The 24,326-nt window shown below is 42.9% G+C and overlaps 1 protein-coding gene across 8 annotated transcripts in view; it reads right to left on the reverse strand.

The window, feature by feature from the left end:
• Positions 1–9,838: 9,838 nt before the first annotated feature.
• Mak (male germ cell associated kinase) overlaps positions 9,839–24,326 on the reverse strand; it is a 47,946-nt gene continuing 33,458 nt past the window's right edge. For 4 of the 8 annotated variants that reach the window (XM_087181765.1, XM_087181768.1, XM_087181767.1 and 1 more), the window contains 4 exons: positions 20,981–21,160; positions 19,081–19,155; positions 16,768–16,887; positions 9,839–11,268 (listed from right to left, as the gene is read on the reverse strand). In XM_087181765.1, coding sequence (XP_087037891.1) covers positions 11,114–11,268; positions 16,768–16,887; positions 19,081–19,155; positions 20,981–21,160 — 530 coding nt within the window. In that variant the 3' untranslated portion in view covers positions 9,839–11,113. Of the gene's footprint in view, positions 11,269–16,767; positions 16,888–19,080; positions 19,156–20,980; positions 21,161–22,711; positions 23,927–24,326 lie in introns of those variants that run through there. The other 4 variants (XM_021260661.1, XM_021260663.1, XM_087181769.1 and 1 more) reach the window with 4 other exon arrangements.

Below are 24,326 nucleotides of genomic sequence, written 5' to 3' on the forward strand. Positions count from 1 at the left end.
TTTTGGTACTGGGGATTGAACTTGCAAGACAGGTGGCAGCACCACTGAGCTAAATCCCCAGCCCTCAAGGCAAACTCTTAGCTGTGAAATCTTGTAAAGTTACATAATCCTAAGGTATAAGGGCACAGGGTAAACATTTGCATCACAAAGAGGAGGAATAGGGGTAGAAAAAGCTCAGAAGCGAGGTTGAAACCTAGAAGGGAAAACATTTAAGTCCTGTAGCTCCATATGTGGCATCTGGGGGACACAGTAGCCCCACCCCTATACCCTTGCTGGTGAAGACTACAGAGCCTCTCTTGGATTGGCTCCATTCATGGCCTGTGGCTTTTCTCAGCAGACCTTGCTTGCTCCTGGCCTCTGACTTCTTGGGTTCTCTGCACTGCATCTTTGGCTTTATTCTCACATGCACTGCCCTTTCAAGGGCTCCTTACCTGGCCTCTCCCAGGCCTTCCTTTAAAATGTGGGTGGAAGCCTCTTTGGCTCTACAACTTTTGCATTCTGCATATCAGTAAAACCAGCACAATGGGGACAACATCATTAGCATAAGTAGTAGCTGGGCCTCCTTGGACAACAGCTGCAGCAACCTTTGCCTGGCTGAGCACAGTAAAATGAACCAGGGAACCAGTTTTCTAGAAGGCCCTTCTCAAGTAAGCATTCCAGTGCTGTAAAGGAACAGTTTACACTTTTGCACCCTTGAGCCTGCAATGGGTGGAGTCTTGCTGATTCCTAAAATGCCCTGAAGGCATCTTCTGGTCCTTCCACAATATACTTGGCTTCTTTTTAGTGGTGCTAATCTTTTTAGCAGTCACCCTTCCTGTCTGTTTTTTTGTTTTGTTTTGTTTTGTTGTTTGGTACCAGGGGTTGAACTTAGGACCTTGCACTTGCAAGGCAGGCAGTGGCACCGCTGAGCTAAATCCCTGGCTCAGCAGTCACACTTTTTTTGGTCAACTTTATACATGGTTCCTTGTGGGTCAAACTTTAAGTTTTTCAAACTTTTCTGCTCTGCCTTTTGCCTCTGATTCTCATAAATCTTGTTAAAAGCAGCCAGAAGTACCAATATCACAGTCTGAATGTAGGGCTATCTTGAAATTTCCTCTGCCACATTAATTAGTCCACTGCCCTTAGTCTCTTGAAAAGTTTTAGGACACAGGCAAGATGTAGACAGATTTTCTACCAGAGTATAACACATATGCCCTCTAGTCCAAATGCCAGTGGAGTTCTTGTTCTCAACTGAACCCTGAGCCTGGCTTTTGCTGTCTGCTTTCCTATCATTCTGGTCTTCTGATCAGGTTCTGCTTACTGTATTCTAAGGCTTCTCTAGCCTGCATCTCCAAACCTTTCCAAATTCCTCTAGCAAACAAGTTCCAAAGGATTGTAAACCCATATGGTCAGGTATAGTCACAGCAATGATCTCACTCCTGGTACCAATTTTCTGTATTAGTTGGCTTTTTCATTACTGGCACACAATACCTAACACCTACAACTGACAGGAAGAAAAGTTTAATTCAGCTCATGATTTTACAAGATTTGGTACATGGTTGGCAGGCTCCAAGTCAGAAACCTCATGGAAGAAGGGTGTGGTAGAGCAAAGTTGCTTGGTTCATGGTGACCAGGAAAGCAGAACAGCACCAGAGAGGAACAGGCAAGGGACCATACAGAGCACCCAAGTTCATGTCTCTGTGACTGGCCTAAACACACCTTGGAAACTACTTTATAAATCTGCAGGTGTTTCTTTGTTCAATGAAGTCGACATATCACAATCAATGACAAAATTATAACATTAAAAATTTTCTGTATATATATATATATATATATATCTCCTATAAATGGTATCTTTTTTTGGTTCTTGTGAACATAGATGTATACTGTTAACACACAGTAAGAAATCATTCTGTTCCTAGCCACAATCCTGTCATCTGTATCTGATAGTCTGTCTCATATTGGCTCATTCTGTTGCATATACTTTCAGTGGAATTTTTAATCTCCTGGATATCTGTTTGAATATTTCATGGATTTCATTTCTTTCCTATGCTGGGCATTCATGGTTTCCATTTTTTTCCTGAGCTCCTCTATTTTTAAATATCTATATCTGCTCTTGAGTCTCTAAGCATGCATGTCTTTCATTATGGTCATCATCTCTAGTTATCTGAGAAATTATTTCTGCTTTGATTTTTCCTAGAGCCTCATTCATCTTCTTTGTTACTTCCGCTGTTACCATTTCAGAGTGTCCAGGTGGGTGGCTTTCAGTTTGTTCTACCTCATTGCTCCCTGGGTTTGCCTTTGGTGAGCTGAAAGTCTGGGGAGGTTGCATCTTGTTTAAGTGTCTTCACATTTTCTTTTTCTTTTCGTTTTTTTTAGTTTAATTATTGGGCTGGAGCTTGTAAATTGCTTACGGCAAGTAGTAGCTTTATTGCCAGTATTCAGAACCCTTTGGAAATGGCTACGTCTCAGAGGTGTCTTCTAGGTGTACGTGGCTTTTGGGTTTTGAATCTGTTGCAAGATCCTACCTCTTCAATTTTTTGTGGATGAGATGTTTCTGCCTACATGACCCAGCCCCTGGTTCTTCGGCACTGGCCTATAGTCTGTTTTAAGACCCTTAGGCAGTCTCAGTCTTGGTATACCAGGAAGAACAACTGATTAGCACAATTATGTCCCCTTGGCTAAAATAGTACAATCAGAAATAACAATAGCATCAAACAGAGCCTAGAAAATGACGAACTGTGATAACTATTAATTTGCCACCTTTAACTGTATGAACTAGATTTGTGTTTCTATAACAAAATCTAAAATGAACCGGAAAATTATATGCAATAAATAAGCCCTCAATATGGCGATTTTACTCCTGGGGAGAAGATTTAAAAGGGTTTTGGGGGAAAATAGAGAAATAGAAGAAGAAGAGATTAGAAGCAAGGCTGGAGGACAAAGGAAGATTCCAAAACTTTGGAAAACTGGTGAAGAAGACAGGAGGGAAAGAAAGAAGGAAGAAATAAAAACAAGAACAGGACAAAACAACAACAATAAAACTAGAAATCTTGTTTGCACTCATTAAAAACGAACAAAACAAAACTAGAAAAGAGAGAGAGAAAAAAAGAGAAAATAAAAAAAGTCCAACTGAAGGTATGTTTTTGCTGTCACTGGTAGACAACATGAGCAGAGTCCAGATCCAAATTGATTAATCCCAGCAAGCCAGCCATAGCTTTATGGTGGAGTAGTGGACAATCCCAGCAAACCTGGACCTTTATTTCCACTGAAGTTCAGACTGGTTTCTGGCTATGAGGCTGAAACTGATTTGATGAGCCTGCAACAGTCCGTGTACCTCCTGCTGACTTGAGCTCAGCTCTCTGCCGACTTGAACTCTGCTCCCTGACCTCCTGTCGACTGGAACTCAGCACCCTCACTGTGACACCAGGAGCTACTAGATGGAGCTGTCCTACTGCTGTTCTGAGTTCCAAGCTCAGTTGGCCCCTCTCCAAGATGGCTGCTGGCCAGTTGCCCTCACTTGGGCAAGGGCAGTGGAACCTGAATAACTCTCCAGCCACTGCAGTCCACTGTATCCACTGCTCCATTCCACTGGTGCATTTCTCTGTGGAGGCCTCTGGGGTAACCAGTAGTCACTGTGCATCTGCAGCTTTGATCTGCTCTTCCCATGCCATGAGACCGGGCTCTGGGAGAGTGCCTGCTATCTCCCTCCTTTTTGTTGAAGTCTCTATCTTTGTTCTCCCTGTGGACTTCAATTCTTGCTTCAGATCCTTTCTGGGTCTCGGGGATCCACTTTCCTCCTTTTTCTCCTCCTAATGCCATTATATTCCAGTGTCAGGACACCAAATCTCAGGCTCTTTCTCTGCTGCTCACACTCCCTTCATTGATTCTTCAACACACATTTTTTTCACATATTAATGTCTCCAGTTATAGAAGCCAAGAAGTCCCTTCACCCATCTGTGAGCAGGAGAATAAAGAAGACCAGTGGTGTGGTGGAGTCCGGGTCCAAAGGCCTGAGACCCGGGAGCTCTGATCACATACAGTATTCACTTTGTACTCAGCATCACCTTTCTTTTGACAACACTCATCGTTGACAATGCCCTTACCTGGTCATACAAATATACCTAATTCTTCTTAATAGCTTTTTAATGATACGGATCTATTTAGTTTACTTTTGCCCTACTGATGGAAATATCTCTTGTTTAAAGCCTTTTTCTGTCACAAGGATGCTGTACTTTTTAAATCCTGGAAGACACATAATCTTTAGTTACTTTCCTAAAAGCTGATGAAGAGCATAGGAACACTTACCATTGTGAAATTGGACTGGGGATGTAGCTCAGTGGTAGAGTGCTTGCATAGCATGCACAATGCCTATCTCCAGCACACAGAGAGAGGAGAGAGAGGAGAGAGAGAGAGAGAGAGAGAGAGAGAGAGAGAGAGAGAGAGAGAGAGAGGGGAGAGGGGAGAGGAGAGAGGAGAGAGAGACTCCTAAAGACTGGTTGTATCAATTTGTACTCCCATCAATGGTGGTTGAATGATTTTGTTCCCCTTACTTTGCTAATATTGTGTAATTAGACTTTTTATCTTTGATAAATTAATCTAGAAGTCTGCAAATTTTTTTTATAAAGGGCCAGACAGTGAACATTTTAGGCTTTGCAAGCCATGTTCTCTGTCCCGGCTCTGCCATAGTAGAGTGAAAGCAGCCATAATCAGTAGATAAATGAATAAGCCTGGCCAAAAATGTGAATTTCATATAAGTTCCTCATATTTTGAAATAGCAATCTTATTTTGTTTTTTTTTCAACCACCAAAAATATGAAAACCAGCCAGGGACAGTAGAGTACACACACACACACACACACGCACACAGGAGCAATAGAGCAGCTTTGGCTCATTGACCATAGTGTGCCTACGCATGATGTATGCCAAACACGTTATCTAATTACTCAGTGTAACTTTGTACCATACGTTGATATTTAGTAAGTCAAGCCTGCCATTGTTACACTTCAGATTTTCTCCTCCCACCCCCAATTCTGGGAATTGAACTCAGTCCCTTTGCACTGAGCTGCATCCCAATCCAATTTTTGTTTTTTATTTTGAGACAGGGTCTCCCTAAATTGCTAAGTTGCCCAGGCTGGACTTGGACTTGCAGTCCTCCTGCCTCAGCCTCCCAGAATGCTGGGATTACAGGCCTGCATCACCAGGCCTGGCCGGATTTTTCTCGATGGTTACTTTTCCAGATAAATGCGGAATTAACATTTAATTTAAAAACTATACTTGGAATTCCTATTCTGATTGCACTGAATTAAAGATAAATCATGGAGGAGAACAATCAGAAACTTTGAAATCCTTGCTCTTGCTGGGCGTTGGGAGGTAGAGCTGGGTACTGGGATGGCCCTGGTCAGGCAGGGCAGGGTATCTTTCCTGGCTGGGCCGTGCTGCTCTCTGGGTCTGCAGCGGGGTGGGGCTGCAGGCTGGACTCCAGGTGAGGGAGAGGTGTTGCGGGGGATGGGCAGGACCAGCGACCTGCTCCTGAGAATTGCACAGTGGAGGGCTGCCTGCCTGTGGGTAGATCCAGGTGTGACCTTTGGCTGGGTTCAATGGTGGTTTGACCTCCTAGGGCAAGCTGGGACCAGCACTTAAGCTTCTCTGAAATGTGTGCAAAGTACAAAAGGCCTGGAGGTGTAGCTCAGTGTGAAGGCCCTGGGTTCAATCCCTAGTAACACCCAAAAATGGAAGAAAGGAGGAAGAGAGGAAGGAAGGGAAGGAGGGGAAAGAGAAAAACAACAGAGGGAGGAAGGAAGAAAATCCAGGAGGGCTCCCTATTTTTATGCTTTTAGTCCTATATTTCCTTCTGTACCTTGGCGGCAGAGACATACTGTATTTTAAGAATATTTTAAACCATGTAGTGGCCTCTCACTACATTTATATTCCTCCTCAACTGTCTTTGTAACAACTTGTTTACTTTCTTAATAGCACCCATCAGAATTTGCAAGCACAGTTTTCATTTGTGTGTGTTTAATATCTGTCTCTAGGATATATTCTGTGAGGACAGAAAAACGGCCCTTTTGGTACTACTATATGCACTATACTTAGTAGCAGGCACTTATGTAAATGTTTGCCAAATAGTTTAATCAAGTCTTTATTTGATTGCTTGCTTGTTTTTTGAGTCAGTGTCTTGCTAAGTTGCCCAAGCTGGGCTCCATCTTCCTGCCTCAGCCTTCCAGAGTGCCGGGTTTAAAGACGTGTGCCACCATGCCCAGCTATTATCAAATTTTTAAGTGAATAAATGTAATTGTTATACTTTGGTTTTATTGCATAATTTTTAAAATGTGGTTTTGTATTTTCACAGTTGAGAATTTTTTGTGAGTGTTACATGTGTCAGAGAAGGATGTGAGTCCTTTCCTTACAGGTTCCAGTTGTATGTGCTGTGTATATTGGTTGTTCTTCATTTACTGTGTTATACATTCAAGTATTTATGTATTTATTTTAGGTGTCTAGATCTATTTTCAGAAAATTCTTCCTCTTTGATCATGGTCATGTATTTTCAGTACTTATGATAAATCTTTGCCTTATTTATTTTTGTATGTGTGTGCTTTAACATTGTATCTTGGAAATTTTTGAATCTAATGAAATCCACAATAATTTTAATGAGCTCCCACATACCCTTTATGTGGTGTCATCAGTTCACCGATTAACATAAGGCACATATTCTCTGTCTCAGTATATAGAAATGTGGATGAAAAATCAACAAAATGCCAGCAAATCAAATTTCACAGTGTATACATTATATGACCAAGTGGGATTTTTGGCAGTACCTAAAGCTTGGTCCACTTTTGAAAGTTAATATAATCTAACACATCAGCAGGTGTGAAAAATCACATCATCACATCAGTAGATGCAGAAAAATGATCTGACAGAATTCCACCCCCATTCATAACAAAACCTCCCAGAAAACTGGGAATACAGGGACACATTCTCAACTGGATAAAGCCCTCCAGCTAACATCTTAGTTAACGGGGAGAAATTAGGTATTTTCTCACTAATATCAGGGCCAAATCACCAGTCCTGGTTAGCATCATACTGGAAGTCCTAGCTAATGCCTCAAGACAAGAAAGGGAAGCTGGATGCTGCAGCACATGCCTGTAATCCCAGCTGCTTGTGAGGCTGAGGCAGAAGAAGTTTCAGGCCAACTTGAGCAATGTAACAAAATTTTTAAAAAGCGATGGGGCTATAGCTCAATGGTAGAGTACTTGCCAAGCATATGCAAAGCCTAGGTTCAATCCCCAGCACTGCAATAAATGAGTGAATGAATGAATGTGTGCTGATCAAGAAGGAACAAATAATATTATTTTTGTTTGTAGATGACTTGACCATCTGTAGAAAGTATCAAAGAGTCAACCAAGAAACTGCTGTAACTAATAAATAATAGCAATCATTAAGATAGAAGATGAAGCTGGGCATAGTGGTACACACCTGTAATCCTAGCACGTGGGAGGCTGAGATGAGAGGATCACCACAAATTCGAGGCCAGCACAGGCTACATGGGGAGTTCTGGGCCACCCTGAACTGCATAGCGAGACCCTGTCTCAAAAAAAAAGTGCAGAGAAAGGACCAATTGTTCTCTTATATTCTAGCAATGAATCACTGAAATTTGAAATTACAAATGCAGTGCCATTTACATTAGTACTAACCTCCCTCACCCCAAAAAGCCAACACTTAGGTATAAATCTAACAAAATATATAAAAGATCTATATAAAGAAAACTATCAAACTAATGAAAACCATCAAAGAAGACCTAAATCAATGCAGAGAAATTCTGTGTACATGTATAGGAAGTTCTCCCCAACTTCATCAAGATTCAGCACAAATCCAATCAGTACCACAGTAAATTATGTTCTGGATATTGACAAACTGAGTTTTTTCAGTACTGAGGATGGAACCCAGGGCACTCTACCACTGAGCTACATTCCAAGCCCTTTTACTTTTTGAGAGAGGCTCTTGCTAAGTTGCTAAATTGCCCAGCTGGGCTTAAACCTATGGTCTTCCTGCTTCAGCCTCCCAGAGTGCTGGGATTACAGGCATGCGCCATGACACCCAGCTTGACAAGCTGATTCTGGAGTTTATAAGGAGAGGTGAAAAACCTGTAATAGCCAGTCCAATACTGATGGAGAGAAACAAAGTTGGAGGACTGACATGAGCTACAATAATCAAGATAGTGTGGTAGGAGTGAGAACAGATGACTAACTTGACCAGGAGAACAGAATGAAGAGCTCAGAGATTGACCCACATAAATACAGTCAGCTGATCTCTACAGAGGAGCAAGCCAGTTCAGTGGAGAAAGGATAGCCTTTTAAATAAATGGTATCCAAACAATGGACGTTGACCTGAAAAATGGAAATGAAGACACAGAACTTACACCGTTTACAAAAATCAACTTAAAATGGATTGCAGATCCATTCAGATAAGTGAAAAATATAAAACTATAAAAATTCTACATGATGACAGGAAAAAATAATAGGTGACCTACGTTTGGTAAAGATGTTTTAGATAGAACATCAGAAGTTCTACCCCTGAAGTTGAAATTCATTCAAATTAAAACTTCTGCTCTGCAAAACACTGTCAAGAGAATAAAGACCAGACACAGCCCTTAGAACACTGGTGAAAGACATATCTGAAAAAATGGCTGTTATCCAAAATGTACCAAGTGGTTAAAACTCAATCAACAGAAAAAAAAACCACCCACCTTAAAAATGGAAAAAAGGCTGGGCAGAAGCTTAATCAAAGAAGACACAAAGTGGCCAGTGAGCACATGCAGAGATGCCATGCATCCAGTCGTTAGAGAACTGCAAACAAAGCCAACATCTGGGGACCCCCACATGTCTGGTAAAATGGCCCCAGTCTGAAACACCCATGCCCCGAATGCTGGTGAGGGTGCAGAGCAACAGGAGCTCTCACTGCCGATGGGAAGACAAACTGGTACAGCCACCCTGGAGGACAGTGTGCAGTTTCTCACAAACCAAACACACTTCTCCCATACAATCCAGCAATCGTGCTCCTTAGCATTTCCCCAAGTAAGCTGAAAACCGATGCCCACACAAAAACATGCACGTAAGTGTTCATAGCAGCTTTATTCAAATGCCCCAATTTGGAAGCAACCAAGACGTCCTTCAGCAGGTGGGTGGGTAACATTGCATAGCGAAATACCATTCAGTGTTAAAAATGAGCTAGCAAGCTCAAAAAGACATGGAGGAACGTTAAATGCATATTGCTAAGTGAAAGAAGCCATCGTGAAAAGGTTACATACCGCATGATTCCACCCATATGAAATTATGGAAAGAATTATGAGAGACAATAAATAAATCAGTGGTTGCCAGAGGTTCAGGGTAAGGCAGGGAGGGATGAACTGGTAGAGTACAGGGGTTTTTAGTGCAGTGAAAATACCCTACATGACACTGTAATGGTGCACTGGAGTCGTTATAATGGAAAATATGGACTCTAACATTGTATCGATATTGGCTCATCAGTGTAACACATGCACCCTAGTAATGCAAGATGTTGATAATAGGGAAAATCAGGATGAGGGATGCTGTATGAGAACTCTCGGTACTATTTTTTTTGTTGGTTTTTTGGGACAGGGTCTCACTATGTAGCCCAGACTGGCCTTAAATTTGTGGCAATCCTCCTGCCTCAGCCTCCCCAGTGCTAGGATTACAGGTGTGTGTCACCACACTCAGCTCTCTCTGTACATTTTGATGAATATCTCTGTAAACTCAAAACAGCCCCCCCCCCCAAAAAAAGTCCACTAGTTAAAACAACAGGCTTCAGGATAAAAAATTGTAAAATGTAAAGAAAACACATTAGTTAGCCATATTTATTTAAATATTCACAGTTTTTCCTCAGAAACAAAAGAAATAGAAGCTTTGAGACATTAAAACTGTACAAATACTTGTAACCTGTACCTGTGAGGATAAATTACTCTTTAGATTTTCAACATGTGACCTCTGAACAGCTGAATCTGCCGTGCACAGGAAATGTCGTAGAATTATTTTACGGTGTGCCTGTGGATAACAGCCATAAGATGATATCGATCACGTTAGCATTTGTTTCTAAGTCATAAAATGCATAAAAGTATCACAGTTAACATTACTATTCTTTTAAAAGACCATACAGTATTAAATAAGGCCCAGTCCATAAAGATAGAATAGTCCTTTGTCCCAAATCTCTATTTTAAATACTAATGTAGGAGTCAAACTAAGAAACAAGGTGTACTAAAAATTTTTAAAACCCACTGCTATGGCAGCCCAGGGCCTGTGCCCCGGGAGCAGAAGTGAAGGTCGGAGCCCCCAGCGGCAGGGTTTGCTTTGGGGTGCAGCTGGCACACGTGGACTTTATCACTTGGTGAGTGGCGGGAACGCGGATACAAAGTATTTTCAGAGTGCGGTGAGCCAGCGTCCAACTCAGGCTCCAGAACTTCGCTACCCGCGGGACTGCTCAGCAGGCAGCCGTTCAGCCACTGGTTTGACAGTCACCGCGGATTCACAGCCGCCTAAAATGTGGTGGTGTCATTTTGTTCCTGTCTATGTTACAAATAAATTTATTTCCAAGAAAGATGATCTTCTCCAGACCGGAGTTGCCACTGATGCTATAGTTTTAAAGTAGAAAAACGAATGTCAGCGACAGTCTCTCTGGCAGTGCCGAGTCGGGGAGCGGAGCTGCAGCCCACAGCGGCCTCTGCGGCTATGGAAACAGACAGAAGACAGCCGGCGGCCAGTCACTGCACAGGAGGAAACATTAACAGCCTAGGGCAGGGCGGGAGGAGTGGAAACCAAACGCTCTCCACGCTCACTTTCTTCTTATTGTTCCTACTGTCTATTAACTCGTCGATCCGATACTCGATACTTTGGCAAATAGTTTATTCAATACTTTGTAAAGTCCTACCCATGTATCAGCACTGCGGGCCACAGTGCTGTGAAAATGCCTTTTGCTTCGAGGAAAGAAAGAAAACAGGAGGCGCTCCGTGCTCGGAGCTGCCCACCTCTGCGGGTCCCTTCAGGAACTCGGTGGACACGGACACGGACATGGCCACGGCCGGGGCCGGGGCCAGAGGCCCAGCTCCCTCTGCAGGCCTGGCCCTACCGGTGCCCTCCGTACTTGGCTGCCCAGTCGGTCCTCCCATGCACCGAGGGCACCGGCTGGGCGCCCCTCACCATGGGGAGGTGTTTTGTGGTCGGGCTGTACGCGGGCCCCAAAAACTGTCCCCGACCAGGCTTTGTGCTCCAGATGTACTCTGAAAGAAATCAGAATCAGAAATTAGAATTTTACTTATTTGATTACCAAAAATAAACGAATTCATCCTCTCATTTTATGAGGGGAATTTGAATTTATCATAAATAGATTAATTCAGTGGTCTTTGAGTTCTTTTTTTATTATCATTTCTGCATGTGTTTGTTTTTGCGGTGCTGGGATTGAACCTAGCGCCTTACACTGAGCTACATCCTGCCCTTTTTAAATTTTTTGTTTTGAGACACTCGAGTCTCACTAGTAACTACATTGCCCAGGCTGGCCTCAAACTGGCCATCCTGCCTCAGCCTATTGTGGTATTTTTTTTTTAATTACTGCTTCAATTTCATTGCATGTTACTGGAGTGTTAAAGATTTTTAGGTCTTTTTTGGTTCACTTTTGGCGATTCATTTCTATATAGGAATCTCTCCATTTCTTCTGAGTTTTCCAATTGTATGGAATATATGTTTTTGAAGTACAGTGGTACCTCGGTTCACAAACTTAATTTGTTCCACAATTTTGGAAAAGATGGCCACATTTGTATTTGTGCACGAAAAATGGCTGCGATCGCATTTGTCACTTGATGTAGAATTTGCAAACAGAAACAAAATTTTGGCAATTTTGGCAAATTTGTGAACTGAGGTGCCACTGTAGTTGGTAAAAATTTTCTGGATTTTGGCAGCATCCATTGTGCTTTTACCTTTTGCATTTCTTTTTTACTTTTTCAGTCTGAAACCTTTTTCATTTCTAATTGCATTAATTTGTGTCTTTTATTTCCTTTGTTTTGACAAGACTGGCTAAGGGTTTGTCTGTTTTGTTTATTCTTTCAAAGAACCAGCACTCTGATTTAATGATTCTTTTTTTAAGTCTCCATCTTATTTATTTTTGCTCTCATCTTTATAATTTCCTTCCTTACATAAGTTCTGGGTTTGGACTGTTTTTGTTTTTCTAAGACTTTTTTTTTTCGGTATCAGGGATCAAACTCAGGATCTTGCACTTGCAAGGCAGGCGCGGTGCCACTGAGCTAAATCCCCAGCCCCTCTAAGACCTATGAGGTGCATCATTAGGTTATTTACTTGTGTCTGTCCTATTTTTCCTATGTGGGCATTCACAGCTATAAACTTCCCTCATAGGACTGCTTTCATTGTGTCCCACAGGTTTGGTATGTTGTAGTGGCATTATCATTTAATTCTAGGAACTATCTTATTCCTGAATTTTCTCTGTGACCCATTGATTATTCAAGTGTATTATTTCATTTCCAAATGTTTTTGTTTCTGTGGGTTTTTTTGGTATTGATTTCTAGTTTCATTGCACTGTGATCTGATAATATCTACGGTAAAATTTTGATTCTTTTGCATTTACTTAGACATGTTTTATTAACTAGCATGTGGTCTATTTTGGAGAAAGTACCATGTGCAGCTGAAAAGAATATGTATTCTGTATGTTGTTGGAACACTGTGTCTATATTTATTAAGTTAATTTGTTCAAAGGTTTGTTTCAACTCTGATGCTTCTTTTTGTTTAGTTGCTTTGTCTGTTCGTGATAGTGGGGTGTTGAGATCCCCTACTATAATTGTATTGATGTTTATCTGATCATTTTATGTCTATTAGTTTGTTTTATAAAGGTGGGTGCACCATGGTTTGATGTGTACATGTTTATAATTGGTATTGTTTATAATTGTTGAATAGCTCTGTTAACCAATATGTAATGTCCTTCGTGTCTTTTGATCTGCTTTGGCTTGAAATTCTCTTTGAGAATAGGATAGTTACTCTTGCTTGTTTTGGGGTTCCCATTGCATGGAATATTGTTTTTCAGCCTTTGATTTTTAGGCTATGAATTTTTTTGTGTGTTAAACATGTTTCTTGTGTACCGCATACTGTTGAGTGAGCCATTCTTTCTGAATTTTCATTCTGCTGTTGCTGATATTTCCATTGCTTTGCATTAAGATAGGCAGCACTTTGTAAGATGACCAAGAGAGATACTTGGTTTAAAGTCAATGAGTGACATCCACAGGGTCAGACGATAATACCACAGCTAAGCAATATTCAGACACAGTATCTCTATGGAAACTGTATTTGGAATTATGAATCCTATAAAACTAGCCTCATGGAGCTACGCATATGGAGCTCTAATTTCCTTTTGAAAATCAAAGTATACTTTCTAGAATTAAGAATTTTTTTGAAGACTGTGTGTAGCCACATTTCCCTGGCTAGCCTAGAACTTGTGACCCTCTTCCCTCAGGCTTCTCAGCAGCTGGGATTACAGGTGTGTGGCACTGCTTGGCAAGAAACTTCATTTTATATTAGAATACTTACGGGTGATAAAACAACCCCCTTAAATGGTAACCTGTTTGTGGATGCCAAACTTTTAATTATAAGCCTTATTCATATATTTTATTGCTAAATAATTTTGCAAAAACTTTTAAATTTTTGTTATATAACTGATAAGCTAAAGCTGCGTCGACATCTCAAATGACAAAGAAGTAAATCATTTTACAGAGGGCTCTGATGTCTTTTGTCTCTCCCCACCCCTTCCTCCCTTCAGACGAGGAGCCCCCTCTCTGGCTGTCCCTCCCAGGGATGCGCCTTCCCGCCGCTTGGGACTCAAACATCTATCAGTGGGGTAGGGGCGTCGTTCGTGGAGCATACTGTGTCCATACTGAAACGAACCCACCTGTACGCTGACTCGGGCTGTATTATGTTCCTGGCGCGGCTTCCCCCAGCAGAGCGCAGGGGAGCTTCATGAGCGCACGGCCCTGGTGAGCACCTTCGGCTCACAGCACCTTGGGCGCACAGACTGCCCAGGTCCAACCCGTGGTGCAGTCTGGTCGGTCACCTGGCCATGTTGCTTTTTGTCCACCAAAAAGCTTCCTAAGAAAAGGCAGGCCCAGTGCCTCTAGAAGTGCCAAGCATGGCACCAGGCTCTCCGGAACAGCCTTTAGCTGACCAGTGGGTACGAGACAGGACCGCACACACGGCGGCACCGGCCACATGCGCCACGGGAGGAGTGAGAAACATGGACAGGGAGGGACAGAGGAGACGAGAGCAGCTCATTCCGGGAGGGGAAAAGGGAGCTCGGTCTTAAGCTAATGGAAGAGGCTCTGGGTAAGAAGTGAGGGGCCTGGAAAGTAGCAAAAAGAGAAGTTCACTTCCCGTCGTGACACAGCCTAAGGCATGTCCTAAAAGAAGTGGCGTCCGGCCACCTTCCTGGAGGAGGGGCCCATCTTGGCAGCAAGGTGGTGGCGTTGAGATTTAGGGTTTCCTTTCTAGAAATGAAAAGGTCTTTTGGTGAGGAGCCCGATGGCTAGCTGACCTCAAGGCCCAGCCACCTTGAGCCTCCCGCCACTTCCCACAGCAGGGCAGGCGGCCTGTGATGCTTGTGCTGCTTATTTTAAACTCTGCATTTGTCCCATCCGGGCTTTTAACTTCTCATAGAAAATGTGAAAGGAAAGGAGTTGGCCTGTACTGACAGATTTTATCCATGTCATGATGTAACAATTTACTGCGGTACTGGGGATGGAGCCCAGGGCCTTTGCACTCAGCCACAGCCTTCACCTTTTTAAATATTTTTGAAACGGGGTCTCACTAAGTCACTAAATTGTTCAGGCTGGACTTGAGTTTACAGTCCTCTTGCCTCAGCCTCCCCGAGTGCTGGGATTACAGGCGTGTGCCATCGAAAGCCAGCCACGATCTGACTTTTAGCAAGACAGGAAACATTTGTAAATGGGTACAGGAGCACTTCGGTAATAGAGCCAAGGGGAAGACTGAGGGTGTCAGGGTGCAGGGGTGGCCTCGCGAGTCTGTGGGTGGCCGTGGATGAGAGAATCACTCCTCACTGTTCTGTTACTTTCAATGAGGGTAGGAGAAGCCACTAGGAAGTCTGCAGGGGAGATTGCACAGGAAGGGACGACTGTCTGCTGGACTGTTTCTTCTTGAAACTTTAGGGTGAGGAGGAAGACACTCTGGGAGGAGAGATAATAGCTGAGTAAATACAGTAACGACCTGGGTTTATTTTCTCGTGGGAAACTGTCGCCCAGGCGGGTAGATGGAAGACACAACTCTTGGTAAACAATGCTTTCCTAAGAATCTGCGTGGACCCCTTGAGACTTGTGGTAAATAGTTACTTCTTTTTTTTTTTTAAACCTTTCCTCCTATCACCACCTGTAGGAAAATCTGTTAGGCAGAGTAAATGAAGAGATGAAAAGTTATGAGAAAGCATTCACTTAAAAAAAATGAAAACAGGAATTTGCATGCTAACCTGGTGGAATAATTAATATATAAAGGCCTTCAGTATGTTAAAAAATGCCTCTTTAGAAGACTGACACTCAATTTCTAAGACCAGGTATCCAGTTAATAAACTCTTTCAAACTAGGATGTTCTGTTTTTATATTAAAAGTTGCTGCTAAGACATGGTGAATGAGTCATTGTAAGGCTAGTTTAAAATAGTTAAGGCTTTCTAAAAACCACTGCTGTTTATAAAATGTTTATTTATACAGGTATATTTTGTTTCAGCAGAAAAATAGTGGAATGATCCTTTGTACTGATAAGGCAACCAAATGCCATTTAAGCAGTTTACTATGGTAACAAAAAATTATAGTGTCCAGTGACTTTTGTTTTTTACATTTTTAGCTGCAATCATGTACACTTTAAAGACTGGCAACTCTAATCAGTAGTTTACTGTAAGATCCCAGTTAGCATAGGTTGTGAGAATAGAGTGGAGGTCAACCTGTAAATTAAAGGACAACTTGCCATCTTTGCCAAACTTCCAGTCATCTGCTTCATGTTTATTTTAGGTGCTGCCATAAGATCCTACATTTTAGACTATAATGATTTAGAGCTCATTCACAGTCAAATCTGGGAGGCTTGGTATGGAATCCTCACCCTCAGTGTCAGGCACATGCCTGTCACACGCCCCTCAGAGGGTGCAGAGACTTTGCATCACAAGAGCCAGGCAGCGGAGGGAAGGAAGTCCTGTCATCTGCAACAGCAGGGGACCTGCAGATCAACTCACAGAAACCCACGGCCAGGCCATCCCCATCCTTACTAGGTTTTCACTCTGGGCCTGGTGCCGGGCAGAAAGTTCCAAAAATGCCCTTCTCACATCTTGTGGGAGAGCAAAGCACACTCTCTGGGAGTGCACCAGCCACTTTCTACCCAGCCGCAGGGCTGTGTGACCTTAGTCACTGAGTCAGTTTCCTCATCCCAGTCAATTTCCTCATTCGTAAAGGAGGGAGTGACACAGAGGGACGGCTGTGAGGACAACATGACATAATCGCACGGAGCCTGGCCAAGGGTCACATTTCACTGCAGGAAGCTCTTCTTTTAATTATTAGACTTGCAAGCCATATTTTTGGAAGAAAAAGAGGATATTTGGACAAAAACAGAACTCTGTTAATGAAGTGAGACTAATTGAAAAGTCTTTACTCAAAAGTGACCATCTTGATTTAAGAGGAAAAAAAACACCTCAGTTCAGAAATCTCGAAAACTGTATCTGAAGCTGTTCTTACCTGAAGCCGTTGCACCAAGAGGCGCTAAGTGGATCATCTGGCCAGCTGACCCAACTTGTTTTTTGAGAATGGAAGGGATATATCCCGACTGATTGTAAGCAGTGTAACTTCCAAGATTTCCTAGTGATGGGTCATAAAGTTTCAGTCAGAAGGCAGATATTTGTGAGTGCCATAGAATAACTCTGAAGACTAATCTGATTCTGTGTACTATTTTTTGAGCACCTGCTATGCTCTATCTAGGCTATGCTATGCTCGGCACAGTTGCCCCCACCCAGCCCCTAGAACAACCCTCTCAGGAGCCCATTATCATTATACACACTGAGCTTCTGTGAGGATAGTGGTCTGCCTCAGTTTCCATGGTTATGCTAGGTCTTCACATCCGGGTGTTCCCTGCCAGGCACCCCTGATCCCTGAAGCATTCTTTGTGCCTTTCTTCATTTTCCAAACCTGTTACAAGTGGGTTTCCTCTCCCAGGCTTGTTGTAGGGATCAAGTACTAGGAAGCAAAGCCCAGGCGTAGAATCACATCAGCTCTCAGCATCCCCACTACCATCCACACCACTATTATCGATCGATCAGTCAGTCTGGTGGCCAGAAGGGGGGAACCTAAGGTGGGGAAAGGGGTCCCTACTGGGGTGAGATGACAGAGGACGAGGGTCAACAGAGGGATAGAGGCACAGGAACCTGGTGGGCTGACGGGGCTGGGGTGCTACGGAAGGAAAGGCATGGAAAACCCCCACTTTGTGGCTTAGGTGACTCAGAGGAGCAGAGTAGGAGGAGAAGCAGGTTTTTGGGAAAGACTTGGTGTCCTGAGGCTGTTCACATTGGGGAGGCTGAGGAGGCTGGTTTGGAGATGTGAATGTTCAGGGCCTGGGGGTTCTGGGGTCTGGGCTTTGGGGACTACAAAGTTCAGAGACCTGGAATGGACCCCCAAGGAGCATCCGCATTGAGGGAAGCAACAGGGGAGGAGAGATGAAGAGAGAGCTGGATGGAGGCAGAGCAGGCTTGCAGGGTGGAGCTGCAAAGGCTTGCAGCATGGAAAAAGAAGTAGCACAGGAGGCTGAGAGAGTCAGAGCTTGGCACCGCCCAGGGGAGGCCACCAGGGTGATGCCGGGAGCTCTGCACCAAGAGGCAGGACAAGGACAAGGACAAGGACAGTGGGCAAAGCCAGAGCAGGATGCGCTAAGCAGCCTCGCTGTGCAGGGAGAGACACAGATGGCTAAGAAGGGTGATGGGGCTCTGGCGGCCCAAAGAACTGGTCCCCAGGCAGCTAAAACTGAAGGGTCCTCTGTCCATATGTCTGGATACTAAGCTCTGTGCCCCTGCTGTCCCCAGGCCTGGCCACAGCAGGCTCTGAACAAATGTTTGCTCTTGAAGCTACAAACATTGGAGAGTAGCAATGAACTTTCCAGACCCTGAAGGATCTCGCCCTGAAGTTCTTACCCTATTGAATTTTACACAAGTACAACTGCCTAAATGAACCCTTTTCTTACAGCTCTTACTCGGTCTGAATCAGTAGCCAGTCTTTTATTTCAAAAAGACTTTTGGGAAGGAAGGTCAAAGTCACAACCGCATCTAATAGCAGGGCCTACTGCATAAGGAGAATCTTGGGCATAATTGTATGACAATATTCAAGCAAATATTATTTCCTCCGTCTTACAGATGGAGAACCTGGTAAACAACTCATCCAGAATCCCAAATCTAGTGAGTGACAAAGCAGGGATGTGGCCGACACGAAAAGCCTGGCGCTGAGCAGGTGTGTGTCCAATACTGCCAGAAGGAGAGGCGAGGAAAAAGAATGAAGAGAAAACCAAGTCTTCTTAAGCTATCTTGGCGAATTATCCCAAGCACCTGTGAGCTGCAGAGTTTTAGGCTGGAGCCAGTGGTTGGCATTGTGGAAACCGGTGACATTAATCCCCTGGGAAATAGACGATCTCCTTTTTCTTTTAAATGATTGTTTTTGCTTAAAAAATGAGTTTCAGAATTTAAAAAAATCCCAGGAATACTGCTCACAGAGTTAGAAAACACTCTTTTCATTCCTTTCAACAGAATTATTAGCCTAATTTCTGAAGGTTGCCAACATAAATTTAAGACGAGAAGTGTAGAGCTTTTTGAAAGGGAAACAGTATCCGGAGCCCAACTGCTGTAGCAGGAGGCTCATGGGGACATGGAACACTTCTTTCTCCCAGCCCTGACCTGACTTCTAGAAGCAGGTAACCTTGGCCCTGTAGGACAGGGTCAGGGGCAAAAGTTGAGCAGAAAACTAGACAAGAGTCAAAGAACAATGTGCTCATTCAGCAAACGCAGAAATTACCTTGTGGGTCCTTTAATATTTCGGGGAAACTTTCATTGCATGATAGTTTTTCAATTGGTTTTATTATGCTTTCTTCTAAAGAGAAGGCAGATGGAAAGAAAGAATGAATAGTAAGGAGAATGTTACAGAAAAAGCAGAGAACAAATGAATTAGATGATTCATGAAATAACTCTTAAGAGAAAATGTTCCAGTGTGTATCACAGCTTTCTTGGTGCCAATTGTGTGTCCCCCAAGGTGCAAAGCTGTATGTTGTCATCTGAACTGGTTTGTATAACTGCCTGGTTCTATGAATACTGTTTTTAAATAACAGGAGAATAAGTGAATTACAAGGCTGCGTTTTAGCTCTATTAAATGGGTAAATTAAGTATTTACAGAGTGTGAAAAACTTGTAAAAAGTGCAAGTGTGTTGATGTCACATCAGGACACCTCCCTAGGCTGCATACTTGCTAGAACCACAATTGTCAAACTTTAGAAATCCAATACCACTTCTTTTGTGTGTATGGCAAATGGGGACTGAACCCAGGGCCTTCCCACTGAGCTACATCTCCAGGCCCTTTTTATTTTTTATTTTGAGACAGGGTATCACTGAGTTGCTAAACTGCCCAGCCTGCAATCTTCAGCCTCCCAGAGTGCTGAGCTTATAGGTGTGCACCATCACGCCCAGCCGTCACCCACATTTTTAAGAGATGGCATCTCGGTATCTCGTCACACACTTTTACATTGATATCTAAAGTTTTTCAGCGTAAGTTAACAGTTGCAAATAATGTTATTTCTGGAATAAAGAAATTATAAACACTTAAAAAATAAAACCATTTTATCTTTCAATATAACCAAGGGAATCTAAATACCATGTGATTTTATGCCCACCAATACTTATGTAAAAATATATCCATTCACATTTGGAAATTTCACATGAATTCTCTTCTCCTCCTAAATCATATATTTTTGTAATGCTAGGAATAGAACCCAGGGCTTTGTATATCCAGGCAAGTGCTCTACCATTAACCCTCTGCTTTTACCCTTAAAATTATATTTTCATTCATATCTTAGCTTCCAAATTTTATTCAAATATAACTTTAGGCTTAGAAGTCTTTAAATTGATCACTCAAAAATATGTATGAATTTTTTAAAGTTTTAAATTTCTGTAACCATATTACTTTTTTCTGGATTAAGTTATAATTAGAATGATTCATTATATATAATTAAAGGGAAAAGATGGGTATTACAGATTTTGATTACTAAACATGAAAAGTAAATTTTCTTATAAACGCCTCCCCCCCCGCTCCCAATAGATAGAACCACTGAGAAACTTGGCTAACACAGATAAGTTTCTGGGAATGAAAGGTGTTTTGTTATAGCTTTGCCAGTCTATTCTTTGTACTCTTCAGAGATGCAGAGTATCTCTGAAATCATACAGTGATCTCATAAAAATGATCTTTAATCCCATGAGCTAACGACTCCTTCAATCTCCTGGAAGCTAAGAACTGAAAACCTCCTGCCTTAGACAGGATTTTCTGCAGTCTTCAAGGATCACTTACTTTCTCAACACTGACTGCAGTGTAACAGTCCCTGTGCTTGGCACCCCAGATATTCTTACATTTTGGGAGGAAACACATCATCTTAACCAGCAAGAAGCCTTCTTTCCTCTTGTGACATAGGAGGATTAAGGAACACTTTGCTATTTTATAAGGAGATCTGTCAAGGAGAGAATTTGGATGGAAGGTGAGGATCTGGTGAATGATTCCTTTAGAACTATGTGCTCAAGTCTGATCTTTGTAACTTGTGGGTCCCCCTCCTGGGGCACACATACCTCTGCTGGAGGAAGGTAGTTAGAATATTTAAAAGGAAACGCCTATAGAAGGCAAGCAGGATTGATATTTTAAATATATTCTTGTGTTACCTGCGTTATTCCTCTTGAAAGCAAGTTCTGCTCCTGTGGGTCCCAGTGACTTAGGAAACAGCTGATTATTCCAAGCATATGAGTTTATGTCCTTTCCGTTGGCTCTGAGGGACACATGCTTGGGATTTACACCTTGGAAGAACAAAGCAGTCATTTCAAAGGTTTGTGTGTGATCACAAACTGGAAGGAAAAAGGGAATATATCCAAATGAAGCTAGACATACTGTGGACAGGAGACTAGAGATAAATTTAGGTTTAAAGGTAGCAAATACTTGGTTAAAACCAAACCCTAACAAGATCCTAAATCCTCAGCACAAACCTGGAATTGCTGACAATGCACTTTATAAACAGACTGCACTCTCTATAATGTAAGTAATTGTAAACATTTGACACGGTTCCTATTCGTCTTGTAAAAACTGGGAAGGCACAAAAATTTTTCTTCAAAAGAACTGGAAGTTCCTTGTCACTCCCTTCAAATGTACACTTTCAGCCAGACCTTGGTGAGCAGCTGGCATAACAGGGAAGACAGAAGTGTGATCTGGAACTCAGGGAAATCCAAAAAGCTCCAAAGCAGACCTGTAAAGAGCCATCTGGGATGCTTATGTTATACAACTGTGGTCTCTAGTGGGTTTTTTTTTAGGCACCAGGGCCATGTTTTGTGGAGGCCAGTGTTTCCACGGACCTGGGTGAGGGTGGTTTAGGGATATGATTCTTTCTCACAAGGAGCCTGCAACCTAGAATCCTCTTATGCACATTCACAGTAGGGTTTGTGTGCCTATGTGCATTCACAGTAGGGTTTGTGCTCCTATGCACATTCACAGTAGGATTTTCCTTCCTATGAGAATCCAGTGCTGTGGCTGATCAGATGGGAAGCTCAGGCAGTGATGGGAGTGATGGGGAAGGACCAGAAATACAGCTTTGCCTGCTATCCAGCTGCTCACCTCCTGCTGTGTGACCCGGTTCCAAAGAGGACCAGTACTGGCCCATGGCCCTAGAGCTGGTGACCTCTGGTGTACGAGACCAAGGAAAGCCTACAGTTTATCACTGAGGAACTGGAACAGTAGTCTTGGAAATGCTCTTGAAAAAGAGGACAGTTTGAATCATTTCTGGTTTTCTGAAATCTGTGAAATGTCAAATCAGTGTGGGGCCTTGGTACCAATGGTCAAAGGGGTTGTTTTAACCTTCTGAAAGAGATTTGAAGACTCCTTGACTGAGGTCTTCAGTCAAGCCTTGAAGTCTTATGCATGGTGCCTTCATCAGCCGGTGGAGATGCCATCTCCGAGGCTGCCATTGATTTAGAAAGTTAGAGCTGTTCCAGGAAGGATGAGCTTTTGCTTTTTGCAAATGGAATCCCTTACGAAGGTTTCACATTTATGAAGTGATTATCCGTGGACAATGAAAGGGTTCAAACCCTCAGCAGCAATGGCAACCCTGCCATTGCTGACGAAGCAGACATAAGAAACACAGCAGCACTGACCAAGACCTAGTGCGGCAGAAGTCAGTCTGTCCCCAGTGGGAGGGGCTTTCTGCAGGGCCACAGTGACCGACAACCTTGGTCACATGTGGCTGTTCCTGAAAGGTTATCCAGGAGCCACATGCCCTGGAGATGCATTTCCCAGATGTCTGCATTTGCCTCAGACCCCTTCCCACGCCTTTCACCCCTTATGAAGACCCCAGTCCCCCACCCCGATGGCAAGATTTCTCTCTCAGAAACTTGCCCACTGTCCCTCTTAACAAAGCAGTCTGATCTAAATCTCGATTCCTTGACTGTGAGCGAACTCTTCACTGCTCTTATCCCCAGCCTTCTGGATACCATCTCACACAGTAATAAGTAATAATATAGTTTCAGAACTAGGAACTGTGAGCTTCAACTGTGACCCATCACCAAGTCTCTAAGGAAGCACTGAATAATTCCCTCCCTTCTTTCTGTCTCATTTTTATTCCCTCCTTGCCAATTCTTTTTATTCTTACTTTAGATTTTTTATTTTGAGACGGGGGTGTCTCACTAAGTTGCGTAGGCTGGCCTTGAACTCATAAATCTCCCACCTCAGTCTCCCAAGTAGCTGGGATTATAGTCGCACTCAAACACTCCTGGTTAATTTCTCTCTTTTTTCCCTTTTAAAAAAATTTCCCTTTCTCATAGGGTATAACTCTGTATGGATTTTGCCTTCTAATAAAACACCCACAAACAGACCTATAGCAGGCAGTTATCTAACAAATAAGGAAGATGCAGTCGGGCTGAGTACTCACATTAAAAATTTTTTACTCAAAAAGAAAGTACAAGGTAGGGGGAAAACTACTGCCTTGGCCAAATCCCTCAATTTTTTTTTTCCTAAATAAAATAGATGCACTATTGAAGATAATTGGTTTAATGTAAGGACGTAAGATAAAGATTTCAATTTTATTTGGAACAGTTTTATTATAGAAATTATTTATTACCATGTGAGCTTTTATTGGACCATTATGCAGGGGCAGAAATTAACATACATACTCATTATCATCATTTGATATTATAATGATACACATCATTATCTGACGATAGTCTTTCACATTACAGGAGATTTTAAAAAGTCATTTAACAAATATTTACCGACCACCTACTGTGTGCCAGGCAGTGCATGTGGCATTGGAGAAAAAGTGATAAAAAATAAGTAAATGAGCCAGTTTCTACTCTTTTGGCTTTTGCAATCTAATGAGAAGGGAGACATTTTTAGTTATAATTAAGAAAATAATCAGCAGTGTGCACATTGTTTAGGAGAAGGTAAATGTCCAAAGCAGCAGAATCCTTAAGCAAATAGCGATTTTAAGCTGAGCTGTGAATCACAGTGAGGGTGGGAAGGTGTGTTCTTGGGAGAGGCAACAGTGGGTCCCAGACCTGGGGTGGAGACAGAGGACCAGGGACGCGGGCCTGGGTGCAGCTGGCACAGCAGAGCGGGACGACACGAGGCTGCAGAGGAAGGAGGGGTCAGGTCACTGAGGATTGTGTGTGTCAGCTTAGGATTGGAAAATGGGGGCCTGGGATTTAGCTCAGTGGTACTACGCCTGCCTCTCAAAGCATAAGGTCCTAAGTTCAATCCCCGGTACCGCCAAAAAAGAAAAAGAAAAAAGAAATGGAAAATGGAACAGGGGAGGCGAACACAGAAACAGCAGTGGCCACTCACTGGGTAGGTGGGGTGGAGAGAGGAGGGGAGTGGTGACAGGAAGGGAGAAGGGTCCTCCGACCAGGGGTCAGGTGTGCTATGGAGTGCGCTGTAGCTGGCCCTGGTGCCTGGGTGCCCTCAGCTCACACTGAGAGTCCTCGCTGCAGGCCTAGGGTTGAGGCAAGAGGGCAGCCCTGGGAGATCCGA

The sequence above is a fragment of the Heterocephalus glaber genome, unplaced genomic scaffold (genome assembly GCF_053883595.1).
Source record: "Heterocephalus glaber isolate CG9 unplaced genomic scaffold, H.glaber_assembly_v1.0 deba00001472, whole genome shotgun sequence".
NCBI lineage: Eukaryota > Metazoa > Chordata > Mammalia > Rodentia > Bathyergidae > Heterocephalus > Heterocephalus glaber.